Raw genomic sequence first — 25,952 nt, 5'->3', positions numbered from 1 at the left:
TAGAAAAGGGATAGGGTGGCAATTTGACACCAAAGAAGAGGAAATACCTCACCAAAAATGAAGACGGGACACAAATTTACATAATATGTGCCCCTGCTAATTTAGAAAGAATTGCTGTTATTGAAGCAGAAATGCAACGCATCTTACAGCAGTGGGGAAGACTGCGACCAAGTGACCCAACATACACCACAACTCTTGTAAATAGATTCAGGGTATCTGGAACCCAAAGTCTTGGACTACAAAAAGTGAAACACAATAAAATATTTTCAGAGATGGGTTGTGGAGATTTGTTAAGTTCCTAGAAGCTCTAAATAGGTCGTCAATCTTACAGTTCTTCTGCAAAACACACCACTGGAATTCTACAAAATTGCTCCAATATTAAGTGCAAAGAAAGGCTCTCTGAGCCTTCAGCTTTACAAGATTTCAAAGCAATTTCGCAGGAAGAGCCTGGAGTCAGTAGGCGTAACTAGGGTTCAATTGTGTTTACCCAATCACAGAGAAGCTTTAGAAGAGTTAATGGGATAGTAGTCTGAAGAAAAATATATAAGTATATTCTGATTTGAAATCCAATGCAATATTTTTGTGGTGTTCCCACATACCCCACTCCACTTTTGCACGCGTATATAATTTTAAAAGAGCCAGTGCTTAGAATAATACAGACTGGAATTTTCTCCCACAATGGATGCATTTTCAGTAGGCAGTCATTTTTTTTCAAAGAAGTCACATGGTCCAAGCCAATTTAACCTACAAACAAGACTCCCACTCTATGCAATATTGTATACTGTATATAATCCACCATAACTGCCCTTCACTAGCCCTAACTGTGTCGGAAATATTTTGAACCTAATGTGCCATCAGAAACACACCTTTGCAGACATGAAGGCTACATTTTGCTGTCCGTATACTCTTCCTTTCAGCAGTGGCGTAGCGTGGGTTGTCAGCACCCGGGGCAAGGCAAGTAATTTGCGCCCCCTAACCCATGGATTTGCGCCCCCTAACCCGTGGATTTGCGCCCCCTAACCCGTGGATTTGTGCCCCCTAACCCCCAGATGTTGCGCCCAGTGCAGCCGCCCCCCCTGCACCCCCCACGCTACGCCACTGCCTTTCAGTAGTTCTGCAAAACCAGATGGCACCTAAGACAGATACAGTAGGTCATTTATATTCCTAAGCATGGCATATATGCTATTTACTACTTTGTATCTGAAGTGCTTTCCGTAATTCAAATCCTGAGTGGTTAACTGAGACTCCCCACTTTCCATAGTCTAACGTAAATAAACACCTGGAAGTGCAGTAGCAAAGGGAGATAGGGTTAATAGGCTGAAGCTAAATTCAGATAAGAAGTTATTACAGTGGGGAAATCAAGCACTCTCGGATTGATGGAAGGCCATTGTGCCATGCCTTCTGCCTTTCTGCTTCCCCGTCACATAATTCCTCCCCAAGCTTCTAACTCACATCTCTGTATCTGTGGAATGAAAGGCCCCACTCATTTTGCTGTCTCGCACAGATTTCCTTTAAATGCTTTGTGTCCTCCTAATGGCCCATCCCAGGCTATCACCTCACACAGGAGGCCAGTCTGGCTTAGTTATCCCTTAACACATGCTGAATCCAGAGGATTAGCATTGTCTAGCACACAGCTTAATACACATGGGTCTGACCTAATGCACATGAGTCTAATATACAGGGGACCCAATACAGTGGTACCTTGGGTTACATACGCTTCAGGTTACATACACTTCAGGTTACACACTCCACTAAGCCAGAAATAGTGCTTCAGGTTAAGAACTTTGATTCAGGATAAGAACAGAAATTGGGCTCCGGTGGCGCGGCGGCAGCAGGAGGCCCCATTAGCTAAAGTGATGCTTCAGGTTAAGAACAGTTTCAGGTTAAGTACGGACCCAGGAACGAATTAAGTACTTAACCCGAGGTACCACTGTATACAGCTGCAAATAAAATATTTCAAGTGTGTTTTAAGTGCAATATACAATGTGACACTAGATGGCGGTGGTGAGCTTAATAGAAACTTCAATGTGCTTTTTAAAAACACTTTTTAAAAATGCATTTTCAGAGTGGTTTTTATATGTGTCTTGATTTCACCAGGGTCTGGCTACCTCCTGGTTTTAACACTCCACTGATTAAATTATAACTCCTGCTAGACCCAGGAATTTAGCACCCACCAACTCATAACAATACTTTTGTAAACTGTAGTCTGACTATTGCAGTGAATTCTGCTTGTTAGCTCCATGCAGGAGAGGCTACTGCCCTTGTATATGTTAGATGGAGGTATCCACCTAACATAAAAGATCTTATGTGTTCTATGTGCATAAATATCTGGGCTCACAGAGAAGTGCCTGTTTCTTTAGGGGGACTTCTAAAGCTGGTCTGACATGTTTTGCAGTTCCATTGCATGATGCAAGGATAGTGCACTGCATGATGCAATGATTGTGGCAACTAGTTCTGAGACAGACGTCTTCAGCCACACAATGCTTTGTTGACAACCCTAAAATAGTGGTGCCCCAAGCCGCCACTGAGATCTTCATGTTGGCACAACATTCTCATTCCCATGGAAGTGACTCCTCAGTGAAGACAACCCGTGCCTCTCACCCTTTACTTTGATAGCTGTTCAAGTCTTGAGTAGCATCCCTCATGAGGACACTCTTTAGCGAAACACACAGATGGCCCTCCACATTTTTTCAGACACAGCGACTCCTGTGAATAACAGTGCCTCTCAGCAGTTTATGAGCGAGTTCCATGAAAATTAAAGGAATTTACATATGAATAAATGTGTGTGTGAGGACCACAGCTTTGGTGTGCCAAAGCGATTCAGCCGTACGGCTAGATTTAATAATGTGTACAAAAGCAGGTGGCACGTTTGTATGATCTGATAGCTTTATGGTTTAGCTGATAAGGAACCTGTGGTGGGACATGGGCAGGCAGAAGTCTGAAAGGGATTGCCAGGGTTACAATCTTCATTTTGGATTGCAGCTTTAGGAACCTTCTCTATTTTGTGCGCTCTGCCAATTACTGTGGGGAAATATTTCCTTTTTCTTAGCATAATATCTTTGTTCTTAAAGACATTTCCATTTAAATGTGGAAGGCCGCATTAGTACATTTCTGAGGGGTGGATAATGAGATGTTTTGATGTGAGCACTGAAGCCTGTCTCCCTTCTTTGAAGCATACATACAATATGCCTGTAAAAATCACATTGTATGATTGTGTGTAATATAGCTGTGATAAGACTTCAGAGATAGAAATTCTTATCTTCCTTTATTTGATCAGCGGAGCCTAGATTGAGGTGAAAATTATGTGATAAGGAAAATACAGCATATTTTGATTCTTCGTTTTCCGGCATGCAGCAAAAGACATCAAAAAGTCCCTTTGAGCATGGGCTCATCACTGACGCCAGCACACTGAAAGAAAAATGGGGTTAATAAAGGACTTAGGTGTTACTTTGTAAAAAAAGAGAAGAGAAGTAGATTTTGTTTTGCAGCAAAAGGGGGTGGGGGTGGAATCAAGACGACAGGAGAGGGAAAAAACACCTTCAGACTATTTACTTGTTTGAGAGGGTTGTTGTTTTTCCAGCCTTGAAGTTGATGGCAAAAGGCTTCTTGTTTTTCACAAAACTTTATTGTCTCAACAAGTCACCAGTCTGCACTGGTGCTTACCTATGCCAGTTTACCAACAATGGCTTGTGAAGAACTGCCTACCCAGGATATCAGAGCAGGGTTTGACATTGGTTAGCAAACCACAGTTTATGCTACTAAATGTGTAGAACTGTTTATACACCGTTTTGGTCATTGTTGTGTTTCAACAGGCTGCCACACCATGGACGGAGCTTCTCTGCGTTGCTGCACTGTGAGAATAGGGGTAGGCTCATGAGGCTGAGCAGATGGAAGATGAAAGTGCACAAGTCGCTTTAAACCATGGTTTGCCTATTGTGGATCTAGATCTAAGCTAAGGCTGGGCCTAAATCCCTTTCCTCCCACTTTAAGTACCCAGCTCACAAGCCATTAAAGTCTCTGTGTGTTTTACATCTATTCTTTGAGTGGGTGGGCTGCAGTGCTGCTATTAGTGACCACCATTTTTATTTCCCAGATCTCACTCGGAGTGCTGTTCTATCAAGATTAAGTACACTCCTATTTCCACCAGCCCCAGCCAACATTGGATGCTATGAGTTATTGTTCAACAACATCTGGAGGACCACAGGTTCTCCATCCTTGACATAAGTGTTAGGGTGGAATTATGGATTTGTTTTAGGTTGAGGACCATGCATGTGGGTGATAAACTTCCACCCAAGAGGCATGATCTGGCCTATCAAGTATTTTTTCCATGTCCCACCACCAGTGACCCAACATACTACAACCACAATGCTGAACAACTCACCTCTGCTTTACCCACTGCCATTGTGGACCAGAGCTCTTCAGAAACAGGAAGGAATGCTCTGGTATATTCTTATGTTTCCTGATCAAAGAAGACTGGAGAACTCTTTCCTGCTTCTGGAGCATTTTGATGCAGAGGGCAGGAGATGCACTTTCTTCAGTGCTGCCACCAATGGTGAACCAATGGGTCACAGTGCCAGGCTAAACAATTTAAATCATTCCATGACGCGGGTGGTGCTGTGGGTTAAAGCCTCAGCGCCTAGGGCTTGCCGATAGCAAGGTCAGCGGTTCGAATCCCCGTGGCGGGGTGCGCTCCCGCTGTTCGGTCCCAGCGCCTGCCAACCTAGCAGTTCGAAAGCACTCTCGGGTGCAAGTAGATAAATAGGGACCGCTTACTAGCGGGAAGGTAAACGGCGTTTCCGTGTGCAGCTCTGGCTCGCCAGAGCAGCGATGTCACGCTGGCCACGTGACCCGGAAGTGTCTTCAGACAGCGCTGGCCCCCAGCCTCTTTGAGTGAGATGGGCGCACAACCCTAGAGTCTGTCAAGACTGGCCCGTATGGGCAGGGGTACCTTTACCTTTACCTTATGTCATCTTGAGGAACCGGAAAGGGGCTCTATGTATATATGCACACGTGTGAGTGTGCAGTGTGTGCATGTTTGTACACTCTGGTATATATGGATCTTCAAGAGATTGTGGAGTAGTCCAGCTCCCTTTCTGGCCACACCCACTTTTTCACCACTCAGATGCAGGTCATTAGAGGGCACTGTGGCATTTGGAATGGGGGGGGGGGGAGTTATCCCTGCAGTGTGTACCGTACTTCCATGTCCTATACAAAATGCTTTGAATGAACATTAGCTTTGTACATTATTGAAATGGTAAAATACAGTTGTACCTCAGTTTTTGAATGCAATCCGTTCTGGAAGACCATCCAACTTCGGAAACATTTGAAAACTGAGGCGCAAAGGGTGGCCTGCAAATTTAAAAGAGAAAATTGAAAAAAACTCTGTGGAAGCCATCTAACTTCCAAAGCATGTTCGAAAAAGGAAGCATTTACTTCCAGGTTTTAGGCGTTTGAAAACCGAAATGTTTGACTTCCGATATGTTTGGAAACTGAGGTACCGCTGTACTTGCAAGGGTGAGCAGGCTCCAGGCTTGTGCGATCTATTTCATTTTTCCCATTTTTTTTTACAACAGCAATATCCATCAATTGAACTCTTGGTAGTTGGTGAATACCTTTTTATCTTCAATGTTTCTGATTCTATGATAAATTTTAACAAAGTTTATCTCTGTTCTATCTTTTGTAAGTGTACTGAACACCAATCAGATACTACAGTGATAAACATGTATAAACTGTTGAAATAAACAAATATGCAGGCCAAACTGCTTCCAAGTGATCACACGCACCATATACAGTATTTAAAGCACATCAAACAACCCTCAAAGAATTCTGGGAACTTTGTCAAGAGTGGTGGGAGCTTTAGCTCTGTGAGTGGCAAACTACAGTTCCCAGAATTCTTTGGGGTTATGTGTGCTTTAAATGTTGTGCAAATCTGGATTAAAGCAATAGGAGGCCCTGTGCTAGGAGACCTTGGGAGGACCAAATTTATAACACCATGAGAAACATTGGGAGGACCAAATTTATAACACCATGAGAAACATTGAAAGTAGAAAGTAGCATTGATAAAAAATATTTTTTGTAATTTTATAACCGTTAATAAGTTTACAGAAATATGGAATTAATGAAGACACCCACACAAAACAATCATAGAGGAATCTCATATATCAGTTTCGAGCTCTTTTGGATGCAAACTTATCAATTATATCTTTAAAATCAGCAAGTCCCAGTTTATTGTTTTCTATGCTTAGATAGTAAACTCTGCTTTTTTTTCCTTTTCCTTTTAATGGCAAGAGGCTAAGGACCCGCTAGATTACAAGGCTCTGGGATGCAACCTGATTAGTCCATATGTAAATCCAGCACTGGGACACGTGAGCAATGTGTGTATTACATTTCCATTGATAAGAAACAGAAGTGTATTCAGATGAACAGAATCTCCACCTCGTGGGTGCAAACCTGGACTGATGCCTTTTCAACGGATGTAATATTGTAAGCCGGGGGCCGTGTGTTCCTCCAAAATGTAAACGTCACATGAGAAAATACTCGTGCTCTTTCCAAGTGATGACACCCATATGCCGTTTATAGCATTGTCCCCGTTACGCCTGAAAAAATAAAACTGCAAATACACTTTTGCCGTTTAAAAAAGAGAGGACTGCATGATCCTCGGAGTCCCTTCTATAAGATTCACAGGCAAGATTGAACATGGAATGCGATAGACTAGAGAAAGAGGGCAGGGAGAGCTAGAGGGCCGGGCCGCCTCCACAATAACCCCGCCAACCCTCGCCGTGCGATCCCCTCCGGCTTCCGCCGCGCTGAATAGGAAAACCACGTCCCTGTGCCAGGAACCATAGCGCGGGCAAGCCCTTCGTTCCTTCCAACGCGCCTGCGCGGCTCTTTCTGCACATGCGCGGCGGCCGCCCCCCCCCCCAGCGGAAGCTCTCTGCTCCTTAGCGGCGGGTCGGTTCCTGCTTTTGGTTTCGGCAGGCGGGGAACTGCATCCGGGGCGAGGCTTCGCCTATTGTCTGGGTTACGGAGGCGGCCTGTGGGACGCCGCGCAGCCTCTCGCTCCTCAGCGCGGGGTTGCCGCCTAGAGGGGAGCCTGCCGGGCTCGGGGCTGAGGGCTGCCTCCTCATGTGCCCGCGAGCGGCTGCTCGGCTCCAGTGAGTAAGTCAAGGCGCCGGCGCCCGCGAGGGCTTCCTCCCTGCCCGCTTCCCTGCGCTGGGAACCCGCGGCCGCCGGCAGCGGGGCTTTTCCCTCAGCCGCTGGCGCCCTGTGCCCGGCGGCGGGCTTCGTCCAGGGGCTGCTGCGGGGCGCCCCTCCCTCCTTCCCATGGCTTCATTTTGTTCTGGGGGTGGGCATAGACCATCCCGCCTTCAAGGGAGCCTCCCCCGACCCAGCCCTGCTTTGCAATTCCCACGACCCAGCTTTCTCTGCAAATTTAAACCCGCGTCGTGCAAGAGTTCTGAAGCCCCACATGGTTTTCCTTACTCATCTTTTCTCCCCCACCAACAGCTGGTCACAAAAGAAACATGCATGCCTCTCTCCTTTTCTTTTTCTCCCCACAGTGGATCGCAGCTCGAAGAGGCGGCAGGTGAAGCCCTTGGCAGCTTCCCTGCTGGAAGTTTTAGATTATGACAGTTCAGATGACAGTGACTTTAAGGTTGGAGATGCTTCAGGTAAACGCCTTTTTTCTGCTTTTCACGTTTTGACATAGTTTTGTGTTGTAGGGTTCTTCCACTAGTTATGCTTTATTTAATTGCTTGTAAAAGTAAACTACCATTACCTTTTGACTTCTGATCTGCTGAAAGGATGAGAAAATCGGTTATGTAGATATAGCATAAGTGTTTTTTTTTGTTTTTTGTTTGCTTTAGAAGTTAAAATTCTAATGTAGTTGAGTTTAGCAAGTGCAGAGGGGATACTGGGTGAATTGATGAGGGTGGCACTGTGGTCTAAACCACCTAGCCTCTTGGGCTTGCCGATCAGAAGGTCTGCAGTTCTAATCCATGTGACGGGGTTAGCTCCTGTTGCTCTGTCCCAGCTCCTGCCAACCTAGCAGCTTGAAAAGCATGCCAGTGCAAGTAGATAAATAAGTACCACTGCAGCGGGAAGCTAAACGGCGTTTCTGTGCACTCTGGTTTCTGTCACGGTGTCCCGTTGCGCCGGAAGTGGTTTAGTCATGCTGGCCACATGACCTAGAAAGCTGTCTGTGGACAAATGCCGGCTCCCTCGGCCTGAAAGCGAGATGAGCGCCACACCCCATAGTTGCCTTTGACTGGACTTAACCGTCCAGGGGTCCTTTGCCTTTTTTTTTTTTACTGGGTGAATGACTAGCAGTGTAGCATGAGGGAGCAAAGTCTTGAGGGTTGGAAAGTTGGGGGAGGTTTGGGATTTATAAATAAAGAGATTTAGCCCCCTCCCCTCTTCCTTGCTGCAAGGTGGACAGCCTGAGATCTTGAGGTCTTTGGCATGTTCTTTCAGGTAGTTGTTCTTCCACATAATTGCAGTATCCCATGTGTCATTTTCTACTTTGATCCCCTCTCCCTGATTTGGGGTAGTGAAACTGGCTATCCAGATGTTTTTGGACTCCCATAATCTCATCATTAGCCATGTGGATTGGAGCTGATGAGAGTTGGAGTCCCAACAACATCTGCACATTCCCCATCACTGCTGTGAACACAGTAGTTTGCTGCCCTGTTCTTCCCCCCCGCCCTGTATCTGTAAGTCAATATGATTCTGACCCAGATCCGTTTCAGCCAGCTTTCCAACAGTACAGTACAGTCATGCATGCCACTTTCCCATCTCTCTTCTAGTCTTCCAATTATATGATTCCCAAAATCTTTAGTTTTTTCTTGCCCCAAACCTACCCATATACTTATTGACACATTGCTAACCTTCAGGAAGTCCTGTGATCAGTGCAATGACTGACTACTGCTGGGGATAAGAAACAGTGATTCTTCCATGATGGGGATGGGGCCTAGAGCTGTATATTTGGTCATTCTGAATTCAGCAGAGAGTTGGATGCGACACATCAACTTCTGGTTGAATAGTTACAAAGTCCAGTTAAACAATTGGAGAGTTTTTGCATGTAAGAAGGATGTACATTTCAGAATATCTAGGAAGATTCCTTCTGTCTTGCAGACTAGCTTAGCTTTATGCAGTCTTGGTGGCGCTTTCATTATCTCAGAACTATGCACTGAAAGTAAGGGCAGCTTTGGCTATGCATGTACTATGTCAGATTTTGCATTTTCACCCATGCTTCACCCATTCTGCTACATACACAAAGGTACACACACTAATTACAATAGAGGAGGGACATTTTTTAAAAAACAACAACAACACCCTTCTGTTGGTTCAAATAGAAGACTTCTTCAAAGCTTAATAGCTTTACAAGTGGTTCCAGTGCTTAATTGCTTTCTCAGAGAAAGGCATTACCTCACCACCTATTGGTTGATGAGTGGAGCTAGCATGCCTTGCTCCAGCAAAAAAGCAATCAGGAACTCACTGTAAGCTCCTGGTTGTTCCTTTGAAGCCACATCAGTATGTACTGCATGCATGACATTGCATAAGACATCAGGTGCAGTTTGGGTGAAATGGGTAAAATGACTTCATGGGCCAGATTGAGATCCATGGCAGGCCAACGTTGGCCTGCAGGCTGGACATTCACCATCTTTGCTCTGAAAGCCATTGCAGCAATTGATCTGAGGTTGTTATAAGTGAACAGTCAGATTAGCACTTACTTAAAGAGCTCCATGCTCGGGCCAATGTCTCATGAACAGAAGTCTGCTTCGGCCACATTGCTACTTCAAAACCATGTGAATATGCTTTTATAAGCAGGTTTGTGGTGATGAGGTGGACCACTTCAAAGTTCATACCATGGGAGATGCAGTCCTTATTTCTTCCTCACCCACTGGAGTGTTTTTAAGTATTCACATTGTGATAGGTATACATCTACATTCACTGTTTCAGAGCATCAAGCAAAACCTCTTTGAAGAGGTACACATGCCTAAATTATTATATAAATGCCATATTATCGCATTTACATGTGGATTTGAATTTTGAATTTCAGTATGGAAAGTGGTCTTGCAAGTCGCTATTGATTTGATCTACTTTTCTGAAACAGATAATATATTTAATAATATAAAGTCGTACCACGGAAGTTGAACGGAATCTGTTCTGGGAGTCTGTTCGACTTCCAAAATGTTTGAAAACCAAATCACTGCTTCTGATTGGCTGCAGGAAGCTCCTGCAGCCAATCAGAAGCCGCGGAAGCCCCATCAGACGTTCGAGTTCCAAAAGAACGTTCGCAAACCAGAACAAACACTTCCAGGTTTGCAGCGTTCAGGAGCCAAAACATCCGAGTTCAAGGGAGTTCGGGATCCAAGGTGCGACTGTAATACAATACTTTATATAATATGTATAGAAATAATTTAAGTTTGATGTCTCTTATCTCTTAAACTTTGCAAGCTTGCATACTGTGTTGGTTAAATGCAGTTCCTTGAGTACCTCTTTTATATATTTTTATTTGCAATATTTTAAATAAAGTGAGTGAAATATAGCATTGCTTTTTGTCTCCATAGTTGTCTGAGAATAATTGAATTGTCATGTTAGTGTATAGAGATGATGGATGTTAAAGTTTGCAGCTTTTGTTGCATAAGAATGTTGAAGTTCAGTCACATTTTAATTCTTCAAAACTTTGAATGAAAAATGCTGACTCTTACAGCTTTGTGACAATTTTGCTTATAATTGATGACACAAAGCCTTGATTTGTATTTTACTGGAGTCTGAAATGAGACTGATCACAATAAATAATAATAATTGCAACTGGTTTACTTTGCAATACAGGTTTACCTGAGTTTATTTTAGAGGTTGTCCCTAAATTAGATTTCCTGGCTCTTTCAGAATCACTCTTTGTTTACTGTCCTCAAGTCATCTCCATATGACTATTGTGAGGAAACTGTACATTATGGCTCTTTGAATATTAGAGATAACAACCAAGATGGAAGTGAGATAAATGAAAAGCCCAAGATTTTACAAGCCCTTTTTGTTCTTTCTTTTTGCCATCTTCCATTGAAACTCTGATTTATCCCTTGCAGTGCTAAGCCATGGTTTGTTTTAACCATGTTTTTTCAGAAATCTATAGCTTTCTCACAGCCATGGTTTGTTCCTCCAAAGCTTGGTTTGTTTTCCTGCTGCTCTTGACTATGTACCATCCAAAACACTCACCAAACAAACTGTTGTTAAGCAGTATTGTTGGAATCATACATATGCCAAACCATAGTAAGCCAGCAACAAACCATGACTTCATATCATGGCTTGCTGCCAGAATGTTTAGTCTGCTGAGCTCAGTTCAAACAAAACACTTTTTCCAGCTCAGTGGTTCCCAAACTTTAGGGTTAGCACCCTGGTTTCATAAACATCCCCAGTGCCCCATACCCTACCCTATAAAAGGCATCATTCAGAATAGTGATTTGCACGTACCACTAAGGAAGAAAATACTGTAGCACAATAACATTCAAAACAATAATTGTTAACTCCACTGTGATTCAAAATGCAATTAAAACTATTTAGTTTAATTATTTCAACAAAATTGATGAACTTAATCCAGTGATTCCTGCTTTTCAAAGTCTCATAGTCATTTACACCTCCAGCCCCTCATGAAGACCCCTGAGTAATCCCACTGTCTCCTGGGGGCAGTAAGCCAGCTGCTCTAGCTGAAGTGTTTTGTTTTGTTTTGCTTTGTTTTGTTTTGCTTTGCTTTTAATGCTAGCATAGCATAAATAGGCCATGAACCTCTTTTTTCTTTTCAGTATCTTGAAATAGGTTTTCTACAACCAAGGGGTGTACAAATTCTAAAATTACTGGTAACTGATTTCTGTAAGAATTTTTGCTACATACTGTACAGACAGCAGGTTTCTAACCCAGTCATTCTCATATGTGCACTTCTACATGTGCACATCTTCCTACAGGCACAGCGTTTAGTACAGTGGTGCCTCGCAAGACGAAAAGAATCCGTTCCGGGAGTCTCTTCGTCTAGCGGTTTTTTCGTCTTGCGAAGCAACCCTATTAGTGGATTAGCGCTATTAGCAGTTTAGCGGCTATTAGCGGCTATTAAAGCCTTAAGGGATTAGCGGATTAGCTGCTAAAAGGCTATTAGCAGCTTAGTGCCTTAGAAAAAGGGGTTGGGGAGCGAAAAAAAATCGCAAGAATCGCAAGACATTTTCATCTTGCGAAGCAAGCCCATAGAGAAATTCGTCCTGCGAAGCGCATTGAAAAACGGAAAACCCTTTCGTCTAGCGGGTTTTCCGTCTTGCGAGGCATTCGTCTTGCGGGGCACCACTGTATTTTGAAGAGGGGGTAACTTTGTTTAAAATCTGTTATTTGTAAGTCTTGCCTAGTAACAAGCAAATTAGGTTGGTAAATTTGTTGACAGAGTTAACATCATGGGTTCTGATCCTCAGTTGCTTGGCAGGTTAGAAATGTTTTGTGCATATCATCCAGTTTAGTTTGCATACCCAGTTTAGCTTTTTCTTCCCCACAGTTTACATGAAAATATAGTAGTTGCAGTTAAAAAAAAACTAATTCCCCCCCTTTGAATTACTTTTTACTGGGTTTTATAAACAAGGATTATAGGAATAATAAATGATACAAATAAATAGTCCAAGTCATCTCATGTCATTTGTGTATCACAAAAAGCATAATAAATTTGCAGCAATATCTGCAACATATGAAAACCCTAAAATGTTTTAATAGCACAAATATGTACAGACATTTATTTAAGCAATAAAATATTTGTCAGTATCAATAAGCAAGTAAAGCCAAGATGTAATAGATGACTTGTTTGTCAAGTTATATATTTATTATTATATGAAATATATTTCTGTATTTTTTGTCATTGAAATATTCAAGACACTTTTTACCATCACTTTTTATTTTTGTGTTGACATTTTTGGTTAAACAAAATGTCTCTTTCTACTTGTCAATACAGTAATAAGATAAATTACACAATACTGTGGCTGCTTGGACAGGTGGTGTTTGGTCAGACTGAATTGACTGCACAAATGGTAGTTGTCTTACTAGCTAGATATTATTTATCGACATTGAGTTATGTGTCTGGGCAAGACGGTGGGGCAGGGGTGAGGGATCTTCATATTGTGATGAGCTTTGGGCCATGCAGAAACAGCGCAATATTACCATGCTGCTTCTGTCTGCTCCAAAGTGACGTGAGAACTTTTCCCATTCCTGCAGGATATCTTCCAATGGACAACTTAGTATGTGACCCAGGCACTTGAAGTGATACTCAAGACTTCTCAACTACTACGGTCACAAAATTTGCTTCTATGAACCTGCAGCTCTATTTTTGGAGGTATCAGGTCACATGTTAGGTTCTTCACAGAAATGAAGATTACTATGATTAGGTTCTGACACGTGGGAAAAGTTCTAAACACCTGCAACTGACCTAACCAAAGAAGTGCTGAAACTAAATCTATTCATGTATGCTGTTGGTAATTTGTCAAAGATGATTTGCATATGCTCCTGGTGATTCTGAGCAAACCTGGGCAAATAGGGCACAGCAAGGTGTTAAAAGTAGTCATTTCAGTGTTTATTTTTATTCTGGCTTTTGTTCCAAAAGGGCCCCCAAGGCATTGTTATTTATGAAATATAGTTGAATGTGTGCTTTACTATGAGTTTTACACTTAAACACACCAATGTCATATTTCTGTTGTTGGCTAAAACATGGCAGTGTGGAAGAAAATCTTGATTGGACCATTTTAGTATTTCCAAAAGTCTTAATTGAGTTAAGAGGAACCGGTGCTTTTTGCATTGATGTGTAGCTGCCTATGATGATAGGATTGCATTTTATGAGGACACAATACATTATTATTTGTGAGTAGGATGGCATGTAAAGTAAAATGGTGAGCAATGAATAATTATATCAGTACTCCCTATAGAATAATTTTTCATATATTGGTAGATTTGGAGTTATAAATACCTCTAGTGTTTTCCCCCACAAAGGTAAAGTATTGACTAATCATAAAAGTATTCTACTTGCACCAGATATCAAAAGTTGCAGTGTTAAGGTTGCAGGCGAGTAATAGTTTTCATTGATACGATTTCATACTTGTGAAGTGCTGGTAGTTTCTTTTAACTTTAGGTTTCCTTTAATTATTGTGTTATTATCACATAACTGTATTGTTATAATCAAAAAGTATTATAAAATGACAGCTAGTATTTAGTAAGTATTGTACTGAATTATGATGTTTAACCAAAAAAACACAAAAAAACCATTCTACGTTTCAAAATCAAGCACCCCCAACAACATTTCGATGCTCCAGTGCTAGAACTGGAAAACATTTCAAACCCCTTGGTGCAGACATTGAATTTTAGTCATTCAAGGCTATAAAAAATAGTTATTTTTTAAAAATCACAAATTGTGAAATAACTACATTGTGGGCACAATTATGTGTGAAACTGTACTCACTTTCTTTAAATCAGCTACTCAGTTTAGTGTAGCATGCTTTCATGGAGCAGTTTGGGTGCTGGGCTGAATATCTAAAAAAGCTTTCCTTCCTATTCATATTATGCAGGGTAATAGAGACAGAGCTTCTTGCTGTTCTACAAAATACAAATCATTCTTCATCAGTAGGTTTGCAATACTAAAAAAGCTAATTCAATTGGAGAGAAAAAATTGAGCCAGATGAAGAATAGGCTATTAAGGGAAGAATATTTAAGTTGACTAAGTTGGTTGCCTCAAGCCTTTTTTTAAAAAAACAAACTTCTTTTTTGGTTCATTTTGCTTTGGAACTCTTTTTTTAAATTTTCATATGCTCAACAGATTCTGAAGGCAGTGGACATGGCAGTGAAGATGGATCAAAGGATAGCGGCGAAGGCTCCTGTAGTGATTCAGAAGAACATATCTTGGAGGAAGAGCTGGCAGAAGAAGAAAAAGTAGAGGAAGAACAACCTAAAAGCTCAGGTGGAGAAGAGCTGCCCATAACGGAGAAAGAGGTGATTAAAACTGAGAAAGAGGAAGAGGAGGAGGAGGAGGAGGTGGATGGAGAAGAGAAGCCTAGAAAGAAAAAAGAGAAAGAGAAACCCTCAGAAGTGGATGCTGGCATTGATGAGCAGACAAATGAACCCAAAAAATGGAATTTGCGAAGAAACCGCCCTCTGCTAGATTTTGTTTCCATGGAGGAGCTGAATGACATAGATGACTATGACAGTGAAGATGACAATGACTGGCGTCCAACCGCTGGGAAGAGGAAGGGGAAAAACACACTGCGTAAAGAGGGAAGTGATGCAGATAACGAGGATGATGAAGATGATGGGAGCGGGAGTGAGGAGGATGACAATGAAGAGGAAGGCAATGAGGAAGAGGAGGAGGAGGAGGATAACAGCAGTGCTGCTAGTGATGGCGGATCCAAGAAGAAAAAAGCGAAAGCTCTTAGCAGAAATAGTGCTGATGAGGAGGAGCTGACAAATGATAGCCTGGCCCTTTCACAAAGCAAGAGCAATGAGGTAGAACAGCCAACTTTCTATGATACCTCTGATGAAAAATGGAAATACTCTGCAGTGTGATTGTTTTGAAATTGCTCCCTAAAGCTAGGTGATGTTACCAGACAGTGATTGCATTAATGAGCTGCAGAGTTGTCCTTAATGCTCATTAAGATAAATGTGCATCAGCCTTATGTCTGAATCCAACACCCTTTGAAGACCAGTGGGAATCTTCCATTGGCTTCAATGAAATTTGGATTTTAGGCTGTATTAAAGAAACTCTTACAATAAATTAATGTTAGGTAAGAGTCTGCACCACACTGCACACACATTTGGGATGTATTGCAGTAAATAATGCATACCAGTGTTAATTAAAGATTAAGGGAGTATGATTTTGTAGGCTAAGCCTGTGACTATTGCTGGAGACAGTGCCTTCAGGTTTAGTTAGGGGTTTCTTATGCATATTGAAATGATGTGTTCTGGTATGTACTCTTAAAAGCTGTGAATGAACACAAGTAAAATTAAGAGGGGCTTAAGTGCAATCCCATGCAGGTCCGCACAGAAGTAAGTAGCACTGGAAACACCGGTTGCAATTCTATACACATACTCAGGAGTAATCTCCTTTGAACACAGGAATTGCTTCTGAAAGAACCTACATGCGTATAAAGGCATTATAGAGATGTTCTTTGATTTTTGGCTGGAATGAAGTCTATGTATCCCATTTTACTTGGACATAGGAATAGATTAAGGTGTTTGTGGAGTGGGTATTTTGATTTATTGGCATTCTTAAAAAAATATTATTGCTCAGACTTGCACTATGTTAGTTAGATATAAACGTTTAAGTACAAGCTTTTATCTTTTGGTTACTGACATGCTTGAAGAGAAGAACTCTTTAATATGAGAGCCTCTGAGTATGTACAGGGTCTTTCTTTTAGCAACACATAATATCAGTCCAGTACCACATAGTTATCTGTCATACCATTGCCTATCACTGGACCAGTCAACTTTCCTAACCTATCTTCATACTTAATAGTTGCTCATTTTATTATTTTTACATTAAAAATATAGCCTCCGTTTCACCAACAGAATGGTTCTTATTCTCAGGCAAGTGTGTATAGCATCAGGGCAGCAGAAGCAAACTCCATTTAATTCTTCTAAGTAATGATGGCATCATGGTTTAAGGGAGTTTTAAATGAGAAATTGTGCGCAGAGTATTTTTTTATATCTCTATTTTTGTTTTGAGTACTTTTCTCTAGTATATTAGGAATGTAGCAGCAGCAGATCAAGCAGGGAATAGTAACTGAGATGATCTGGGGGAACGCTGTTAGTGGTCCCTCATGCACCAGAGGCATGGCTTATGTTAGTGATGAGTCATGCCTTCAATTTAGTGGTCCAACTCTATGGAATGTCCAGTTGGCATCAGGCAGGTACCATCCCTGCTAAGTTTCAAACACCATGTTAAAAATGGTTTTATTTCAGGAGGACATTGCACCATAAATGCTATTCTAATGTTTTATTCTATGATATTTTAATCTATGTTTTAAATTATTGTTTGTTTTAATTTTTGTAAGTCACTTTGAGACCCAGATGTGGTGAAAAATGGAGTATTTAAAAATAAATAAATAAGGTAATACACATGCCCATCTGAAACAGGGTGGGGAACCTATGAATCTCCAGATGTTAGATGTAGTGTTGAATCTCCAGATGTCCAGATGTAGTGTTGCAGGGAGGGATTAGTTTAGGAAAAAGGCTGGGGGTGGGAGTGTGCCAGATGATAGAAGTATATAAAATTATGCATGGTGAAGAAAGTGGATAGAGGTAAGTTTTTCACTTTCTCTCATAATACTAGAAACTAGGGTCATTCAGCAAAACTATCAGGGGTGGGGGTTGCAAAAAAACTATGAAATTCACTGTCACCAAATATACTGATGGCTGATGACTTTAAAAGGGGAATTAGACCGATACTATCCAGGATCAGAGGCACCATGTCCCTGAATACTGAAAAATGTGAATGGGAGAGTGCTATTGTGCTATTGTCCTGCATGAGGGCTTCACATAGGCATCTGGTTGGCCACTGTGGAAACATTATGCTGAACCAGATGGCCTTTGGTCTAATCCAGCAGGACAACACATGTTCCTGTGTACAGCATCAAACTAGTACCTGATGGTAATGTGCTGGTATTAAAGATATGGTGGTGTTTCCAGTACAGTGGTACCTCCAGTTGTGGACGGGATCCGTTCCAGAGGTCTGGCCATATCCCGAGGTTCTCGCAACTGGAGGACCGCTTCTGTGCATGCACTCATGGCAAAACCTGGTAAAATACTTCCGGGTTTGCCGCTTTCACAACCAGAAGTTTACATTACCTGATGGTAACGTAAGCCGAGGTGCTACTGTATCCATGTCTATGCAAGCATTCAGGAGCAGAGGCCAGTGGTCTAAATACTATAGCGATCTTGAGGTACAGTGGACAGAGTTATGAAAATAGTACATACAGGTACACACAAGTGGTGAAGTCTTGGAGTCAGTGGGACTTACTTTCAAATGTATATTCAGGTCTGCAGAGAGATACATTAATTGCTGAATATCCTGGCATGCAAAGTGCATAGATATTGCGCTTTATAATCTCATCATGCGTGCTGTGAAGGAAGCTCACTCTATTACAACTGAGTCCTTTGATCTTGCATCAGCAAAAATTTTATCGTGGTTCTTTGCCTTTAGGACATCTTCCCAGCCAAGTCTCGCAATACATTTTACAGGTATTAATAGGTTGAATCTCTCAAAGTTTGTGCTCAAGTTGGACTGCAGTCCAAGGAAGCTATTTGCATGCATATATGCAGGTGCAAATTATGCGTGCAGCCGAAGTTGACTTTGAAGTTTTCAGTGCAGCATCCATGGCCACTGACCTCACAAACTGGTTCTAATAATGAAACTGCAACCATCATCATCTACGTTTGTGATGATGAAACCTTTGAAGACAGCTCTGGCATGAAGGGTCTTGCATATAAGTGCTTCGGTTTGTAAACCGCATCTGTGTTCTATTTAAGGAATGAGGAAAATGAAGGCCAGGGAGATTAATTGCACTGAATCACATTGCTAAGTGTGATGTGCTGTTCTAAGTGCTGTTCTGCTAATGGCAATCAGTGCTGCATCTTTAAAGTTCAGTCCTTAGTGGAGACCTGTGTGGGGTAGAGCCAGCATTGCAATCTAGTCTTTCAAATTCTCAAGTCTGTCATCTATCACAGATCATCTATCCCTCTAGAATAGAATACTTCAGCCAATCCATATTTCACAAACTACACTTTAAGAGTTTTTAAATTATTGAAAGTTGAATGAAAACTTATTTAGGTTAAAGCAATTAAACTGTTGAGACTAGGGATTTATTTTAGTATGGTCCTTGGCTACACATGTCTCCTGTAGTTAGGTAGTCACAGAGCTAGCTGGAGGCGCACACTATGTATCCATCTTACTGAAGGTAAACTGGTCTGGATCAGATTAGTGCCTAAATGGAAGGCCAGCTGGGAAACCCATGTACAACTACCTCGAGTTTCGTAGTTCTGTTCTTTGGTTTATATTGTGTTATATTCCATCCGGTGGTCTTCAGATAAAGAGCAATCTAGAAATAATAATTCATAATACATTTGGCCATTCCCTGTGGAATCATTTTCTGTTGGATATCTGAATCTATAGCATAGCCATGACTAAACTGTCCCAATGAGTTCCATGGGACTAAGGATCAATGGCTGTATCTTCATATAAAATATACTTTGTAGTATTTCAGCGCCTGCCATTATGAAAAGTTCCATAGTATTTCACTAAAGTTGTGAAGGTTTAAATGTGTCAGAAGTTGGATGATGAATTTCTCCTTGGTTTCAAGCAGAATCCAAAGTACTCGGGTGGTAATTTAAATGTCTGTTTTTCATAATTAGGGCTGTTGCACAGTTTTAAAAATTCTTAGCCAATTAATCATATGAATTTTAATTGATTAAATATGCATATATGTGTGTAAGAGGAAAAACACTTGTTTTTAAGGAAAAAGGCATGCTGCACACATCTGTCACATCAAACATAATCTTAGAACGGGCATATTTTATCTCAGGAGGAAATGCCTCTGCTAAGATGGTGCTTTCATAGGAATTTATATCTTATTCAGAAGGCACATGAGACACCTTATTGAAGCTAAGTGGGTTGGGATCTTTTCAGTACCTGGAATGGGAGGCCAGCTGGGAATCTCAGGTCCACCACCTTTGAGCTCCATAATGGAAGAAAGGTAATGATAGCAAAAAGTTAGGACATGAAAACAATAAAATTAAATGTTTTCAAAGCAGTTAAAAAAAGCAATATCTGCGTGATTAATTGGGACAACTTTTTAGTCAACCAAAATGTTTTTTAGCCTACAAACTATCCAAATAATTGATCAAGTGATTTAGTTGCAATGGCCAATGTTTTACTACGCATTGGGATTTGTAGCCACCTACCTGGGTGTAAAAGCCTCAGCGCCTAGGGCTTGCCGATCCAAAGGTCGGCGGTTCGAATCCCCGCAGCGGGGTGCGCTCCCGTTGCTCGGTCCCAGCGCCTGCCAACCTAGCAGTTCGAAAGCACTCCCGGGTGCAAGTAGATAAATAGGGACCGCTTACTAGCGGGAAGGTAAATGGCGTTTCCGTGTGTGGTTCTGGCTCGCCAGAGCAGCGATGTCACGCTGGCCACGTGACCCGGAAGTGTCTTTGGACAGCTCTGGCCCTCGGCCTCTTTGAGTGAGATGGGCGCACAACCCTAGAGTCTGTCAAGACTGGCCCGTATGGGCAGTGGTACCTTTACCTTTTTACCTGGGTGTACTTGCCTTTGTGCAGACGTATATAGAGTTTGGGGAGTTGCTCTAAAAACCATAAATTGTAAATGTTACAGCTGGAATTATTACATGTTCTTGCAGCTCGAAGACTGGGAGATTTTCCCCCACCATGTTGTTCCTTATTGTGTCTACACTCCAATGGCAGTGATATTCTTGGGAAGGAGTATAGTAGCATTGGTAATAATAATGCCGCTGAGGAGATTTCACCCCTCCCATACTCAAGAATCACCTCATCAGTCTCCTGACTCGGCAGAGAGGAGGAGGCGTGTTCTTATATCTGCATGTTCCAATCCAGCACTCAGTCTGAGATAGTGTGCCTCAGTGTGAGATAGAGACTCAGAGAGAGAGAGTCAGCCAGCGAGTGAGTGAGTCAGCAAGTCAGTGTGTAGAAAAGACTGAGAATCTCCATTTGTATATAGTGTATATTACAGTAGCTGTTAGAGAATAAAAGAAGATATTCTTCAGCACTGTCGTCTGAGTATTTATGCTCTGCTGTATTCTGCTGCACAACGACTGTTATCTTGGTGAAGTGATTTGCGGTGCTCACAGCTCTGAGTTGTGAGTCCACGGCACTTGGACCTGTTCTACAGAGGAAGGTGGTCTCTGGAAGTGCCATCCAGCTCGCCTGGCCCAGTCGGGGCAAAGGTGGACGAGTCCAGTTGGTAACACTGGCTCAAGGGCGATGCTGACATCGGTTATGGGCCCAGTCGTTGTTCCAGTCGTCTGACCAGGCGCTGTTCCAGTTGTACCAGTCATCCCAGTCGTCCCAGTTGCCAGAGGTTTCTGTTGCTGATTGCCGGACGGCGGAACGGAGGCTGCATGCTGGACTGATTTATGGTGCCCAGAAGCAGAGCTGTTTTGGAGCAGAGTGTTCAAGCTGCCGCTGTTGCTGTTGCTGCTGCTTGATTTATGGAGGTATGTTGCTGACTTGCCAAAGAAAGAAGATAGCATCCCTGTTTGCCTGTTAATTGCGCTCTGAGTGGGAGAGAGAGTGGCTGAAGGAGTCAAGGCTTTATCTGTGTTGCACGAGGGAAGTGTCTTGCTCTAAGTAATAGCAGACATGGCCTGTGCACATTCTGGCCAGATGGCTCTGTCCTTTCCTCTCCTGACGCCTGTAAATTATGCAGTATGGCAAGTGAAGATGAAAGCGCTTTTACAGAGGGAAAAGCTATTTCACACGATAGAAGATGACCCTCCCGATAAGGATGATGATGAATGGCCTGAGTGGCATGCTGCAGATATGAGAGCCCGAGGGACAATTGTTTTGAGTGTTTCAGACCACTTGCTGGTAAACTTGGAGGGTGAAGAAACTGCACGAGCTGTTTGGAATAAGCTGAGAGATATGCATTTGAGGCAGAATGCTGGTTCCAGCGTGATTTTCTTCAAGAAACTGTGCAGGCTTGAGTTGGAAAAAGGTGGTGATTTGCCTAGCCATCTATCTGAGTTAAAGCGTCTCAGACAGGACCTTGTTCAGCGAGACCTGGCTATTTCAGAGGCTGTGTTTGCAATGCTCATGATAAATAGCCTAGATGATTCTTACGATGGAGTAGCTGCCCAGATTTCTACAATGCCTTCTGACCGGCTGACGGAAGATTATGTGTCTAGCGTGCTCCTGAATGAGTGGGATCGCAGACAGGCTGTTAGAGAAAGCCGGGAAAATGGTGCTGTTAAAAATGTGCTTGAAAATGTGCCTAAGTCTCCAGCAGGGGAAAGTGAAAGTGAAACTGCTGCTGTTAAAGCACTAAAGCTGAAGCGGTGCTTTTCGTGTGGAGCACAAGGCCATTTGAGTTTTCAGTGCAGCAAGAAAACTTCAAAGAAGAAGGGAAACTTCAGAGGCAGAGGGGGAGGAGGACGAAACCCCCAAGCACCTGCTACTTCAAAGGCTTTGATCTCTCGCTGCTGCAATCAACGTGGGCGGAGTTTCTTCGTGGTCGACTCTGGCTGCACGAACCACGTAGCCAAAGATAAGGATCTCTTTGTTCAGCTTGAGAAGCAAGAGAAAGAAATTAATCAAGCAGATGGGACTGTTCTCACAAGTGTGGCTAAGGGAACTGTGTTCTTAAAGAGCCTGAATGCAACAATTAAGAATGTCCTGTATGCGCCTGATATTCAGGACAATTTGTTGAGTGTTTCCCAGCTTGAGCGTCAAGGGTTTAAGGTGGTGTTTGCTAAATCTCGCTGTGAAATTCGTCGAGATGGCAAGCTCTTTCTGTATGCAAAATGTGTTAATGGTTTGTACCAATTGCCTTTTGTTTCAGGTACAGGTACTGCAGAAGCAACTAAGAAGGAGTGTTGCAATTTATCTGTTGATAAGAATGAGAAGTTGCATGACCAATGTATTCATTATTACCACCGTGTTTATGCTCATTTGGATTTCCAGGCTGTGGCAAAAATGCCTGATATGGTTCAGGGTATGAAGTTAAAAGAATGTCCCTACCACATGAAATGTGTTTCTTGTGCTGAGAGTAAGGCAAAGCAAGCTCCCAAAGGTACAGAGTCTGGGAGAGAGGCCAAGAAACCATATGAAGTCATTCATGCGGACTTAGTGGGGCCTCTAGCGCCTTCTAGAGGCAATTCAAGATTTTTCATGGTTTTGATAGACTCCTATTCAAGATATGTTTGGGTCTATATGCTGCAGAAAAAGTCTGAAGCCTTTACCAAGTTTCGACAGTTTTGTAAATGGCTCAGAAATGTACATAATGAGAACGTACATTGTCTTTTCAGTGACAGGGGAGGTGAGTTTTGTTCAGAGGAGTTTGAGAGTTTTCTCTCTGAACAGGGCATTGAGCATAGGACTGCCACGCCCAGATCACCCTGGCAGAATGGTTTATGTGAGAGAGTAAACCAGACCCTGCAGCAAGGAATCAGGACACTGTTACATGATTCGGGGCTGCCCAATCCCTATTGGGCCGAAGCTCTTTCATTTTTCTGTCACGTGTACAACAGGAGGTACCAGTCCGCAGTAAATTGCACCCCATATGAGATGCTTCACGGAAGGAAGCCATGTGTAAAGCATTTTAAAATTTTTGGATCAGAGGTTTGGGTGCACACCTCGCAAGGTGACAAACTGAGCAAGCGTGGAGAACGTGGTGTTTTCCTAGGATATGTTTAAAGGATCAGGATTGAAGGAGCAAGCGTGTGTTTGAATACTGAAAGTGGTTTGTTCAAATCTGCCTAAATGAGCAATGTAAATTTGCATGTGAGAGGAAGAAACGTGTATGAAGATTTTTCTAGAAGCTGCTTATTCATTTGAGTGTTCACAATGTGTATTTTGTGTAAACTGCAGATTGAGGTTTATGTTTTAACTCCTTCCTAATGGACACAGAGTGGTTACAGTGATTGTTTAATGGTATTGTTAAAGTGTCTTAGAAAAGGGGGAGAGAGGTACTGCAGATATGTCAACCAAGGTTGTAAGCAGAGAACAACTTTTTGGTGTATGTAAATTGCAGTTATGTTAAAGATTCTTGGAATGGTCAGATGAAATGGGGGAGGATGAGGAGATTTCACCCCTCCCATACTCAAGAATCACCTCATCAGTCTCCTGACTCGGCAGAGAGGAGGAGGCGTGTTCTTATATCTGCATGTTCCAATCCAGCACTCAGTGTGAGATAGTGAGACTCACTGTGAGATAGAGACTCAGAGAGAGAGAGTCAGCCAGCGAGTGAGTGAGTCAGCAAGTCAGTGTGTAGAAAAGACTGAGAATCTCCATTTGTATATAGTGTATATTACAGTAGCTGTTAGAGAATAAAAGAAGATATTCTTCAGCACTGTCGTCTGAGTATTTATGCTCTGCTGTATTCTGCTGCACAACGACTGTTATCTTGGTGAAGTGATTTGCGGTGCTCACAGCTCTGAGTTGTGAGTCCACGGCACTTGGACCTGTTCTACAGAGGAAGGTGGTCTCTGGAAGTGCCATCCAGCTCGCCTGGCCCAGTCGGGGCAAAGGTGGACGAGTCCAGTTGGTAACACTGGCTCAAGGGCGATGCTGACAGCCGCCGCGCCTAAAACCCAGGGAAACCTAAATCGTTTCTTTAAGGAGCCAATCTTGAGAAAGGCACAGGAACATTTTAGTCCCAAATCAGGAAACCCTGAATTAAATTCATGCATCATATAACATAGGCTGGGATCCATAGAACTACTTTAGGCAAAGGCTACTGCATGGCCAGTGGAATTTCTTGCTTTTTTGTTTGAGCACCTGTTGGAATAGTATCACAATCTGGATTTGAAATTTCCCTCAGCTTCAAAAGTACCTTGCCACGAGACACGAGGCTGCTGCTTGGGGGAAATAAGATGCGTACAAGACAATCCTGACGTTGTCTTTATTCAGAAGCAATTCTTGTTTCTTTCTCTATAACAAATATTCTTGTTTATTGAAAGCCAGGCCTAGCCCTTCAGCATTGTGGCTTCAACTTTTGTGTGTTTCAGTACTTAATATTTTGTAAGTTTGTGTGATAGCAATGCATTGTTTGTTATGTTTGTATCCTCTTTTCTCTAAAGGAGCTCACAGTGGTATTTTGACATCATAGCAATTCCATGAGTTGGTTTCGGCTGACCTCAGGGTGGATTTGATTTAGATCAAATCGATTTAAATCACGATTTAAACCAGGTTTGAAATCACTAGTCAGTAAGACTTGATTTAAATCATATAATTTTTTACAGAAAGACATTCCTCCTGGTATCATCTTAATATTTACAACCAAAGGAAGGTTTCATTCTTGGAATAATAAATTTTCAGAGTAGTTTTTACAGTTATATCAAAAATTACTGATTTGGTTATACTATTAGAAATACATAGACAGATAAATAAATATGAAATTATTGTGAGGTTTAATAAGTTAACTTTATATTTGTACAGCTTTTCTGCTGCACTTTATTGGAAGGAGAAAAATAATCATTTCCTTAATAACAATTTAAACTATTTAACTAAAACAATAACATTATAGCATATGTAGCCATGTTTGTTAACTGGTGTGATTAAACTTTTTTTTAAAAAAAACCCAACTTAGACTGAGTTTCAGCACACATGATAAACGTAAAACAAATCCTTATTTCCTGATGAATGCTAGCCTTTGGACTATAATGTAACTTAAATAGAAAACTACCATATTTTTTGCTCTATAAGACTCACTTTTTCCCTCCTAAAAAGTAAGGGGAAATGTGTGTGCGTCTTATGGAGCGAATGCAGGCTGCGCAGATATCCCAGAAGCCAGAACAGCAAGAGGGATTGCTGCTTTCGCTGCGCGGCGATCCCTCTTGCTGTTCTGGCTTCTGAAATTCAGAATATTTTTTTCCTTGTTTTCCTCCTCCAAAAACTAGGTGCGTCTTGTGGTCTGGTGCGTCTTATAGAACGAAAAATACGGTAACTTTAGAAATATTTTTTCCCCACCAAAAGCATTTTTTTAAAAAAATCCAATTTAAATCAAAATAATCAGATTTTTTGGAAAAATCATTGATTTTTATCCACCCTGGCTGACCTATATGAATAACTTACTGTATGACTGCAAAGGAAGGAGATTGGAGTCATTTGTTGCACCTCAATTTGGTAGTGTTGTGTAAGGTATTTGGCAGGACCGGGGAATCTCTGGTGCCATAGAAGTTGTTGGACTACAAGTTCCATCA

The 25,952-nt window shown here is 42.1% G+C and overlaps 1 protein-coding gene across 12 annotated transcripts in view; it reads left to right on the top strand.

Moving 5' to 3' along the window:
• Nucleotides 1–6,936: 6,936 nt before the first annotated feature.
• PHF14 (PHD finger protein 14) overlaps nt 6,937–25,952 on the top strand; it is a 132,003-nt gene continuing 112,987 nt past the window's right edge. For 3 of the 12 annotated variants that reach the window (XM_083405369.1, XM_083405358.1, XM_083405359.1), the window contains exons 1-3: nt 7,013–7,158; nt 7,560–7,670; nt 14,828–15,510. In XM_083405369.1, the coding sequence (XP_083261495.1) occupies nt 7,158; nt 7,560–7,670; nt 14,828–15,510 (795 nt within the window). In that variant the 5' untranslated portion in view covers nt 7,013–7,157. Of the gene's footprint in view, nt 7,159–7,559; nt 7,671–14,827; nt 15,511–25,952 lie in introns of all 12 variants that reach the window. The other 9 variants (XM_083405362.1, XM_083405361.1, XM_083405365.1 and 6 more) reach the window with 7 other exon arrangements.

The sequence above is a fragment of the Podarcis tiliguerta genome, assembly GCF_965153285.1.
Source record: "Podarcis tiliguerta genome assembly, chromosome: 12".
Taxonomy (NCBI): Eukaryota; Metazoa; Chordata; class Lepidosauria; order Squamata; family Lacertidae; genus Podarcis; species Podarcis tiliguerta.
The sequence above is the reverse complement of the archived record's forward strand: the minus strand, read 5'-3'. Positions and strand labels throughout refer to the sequence as shown.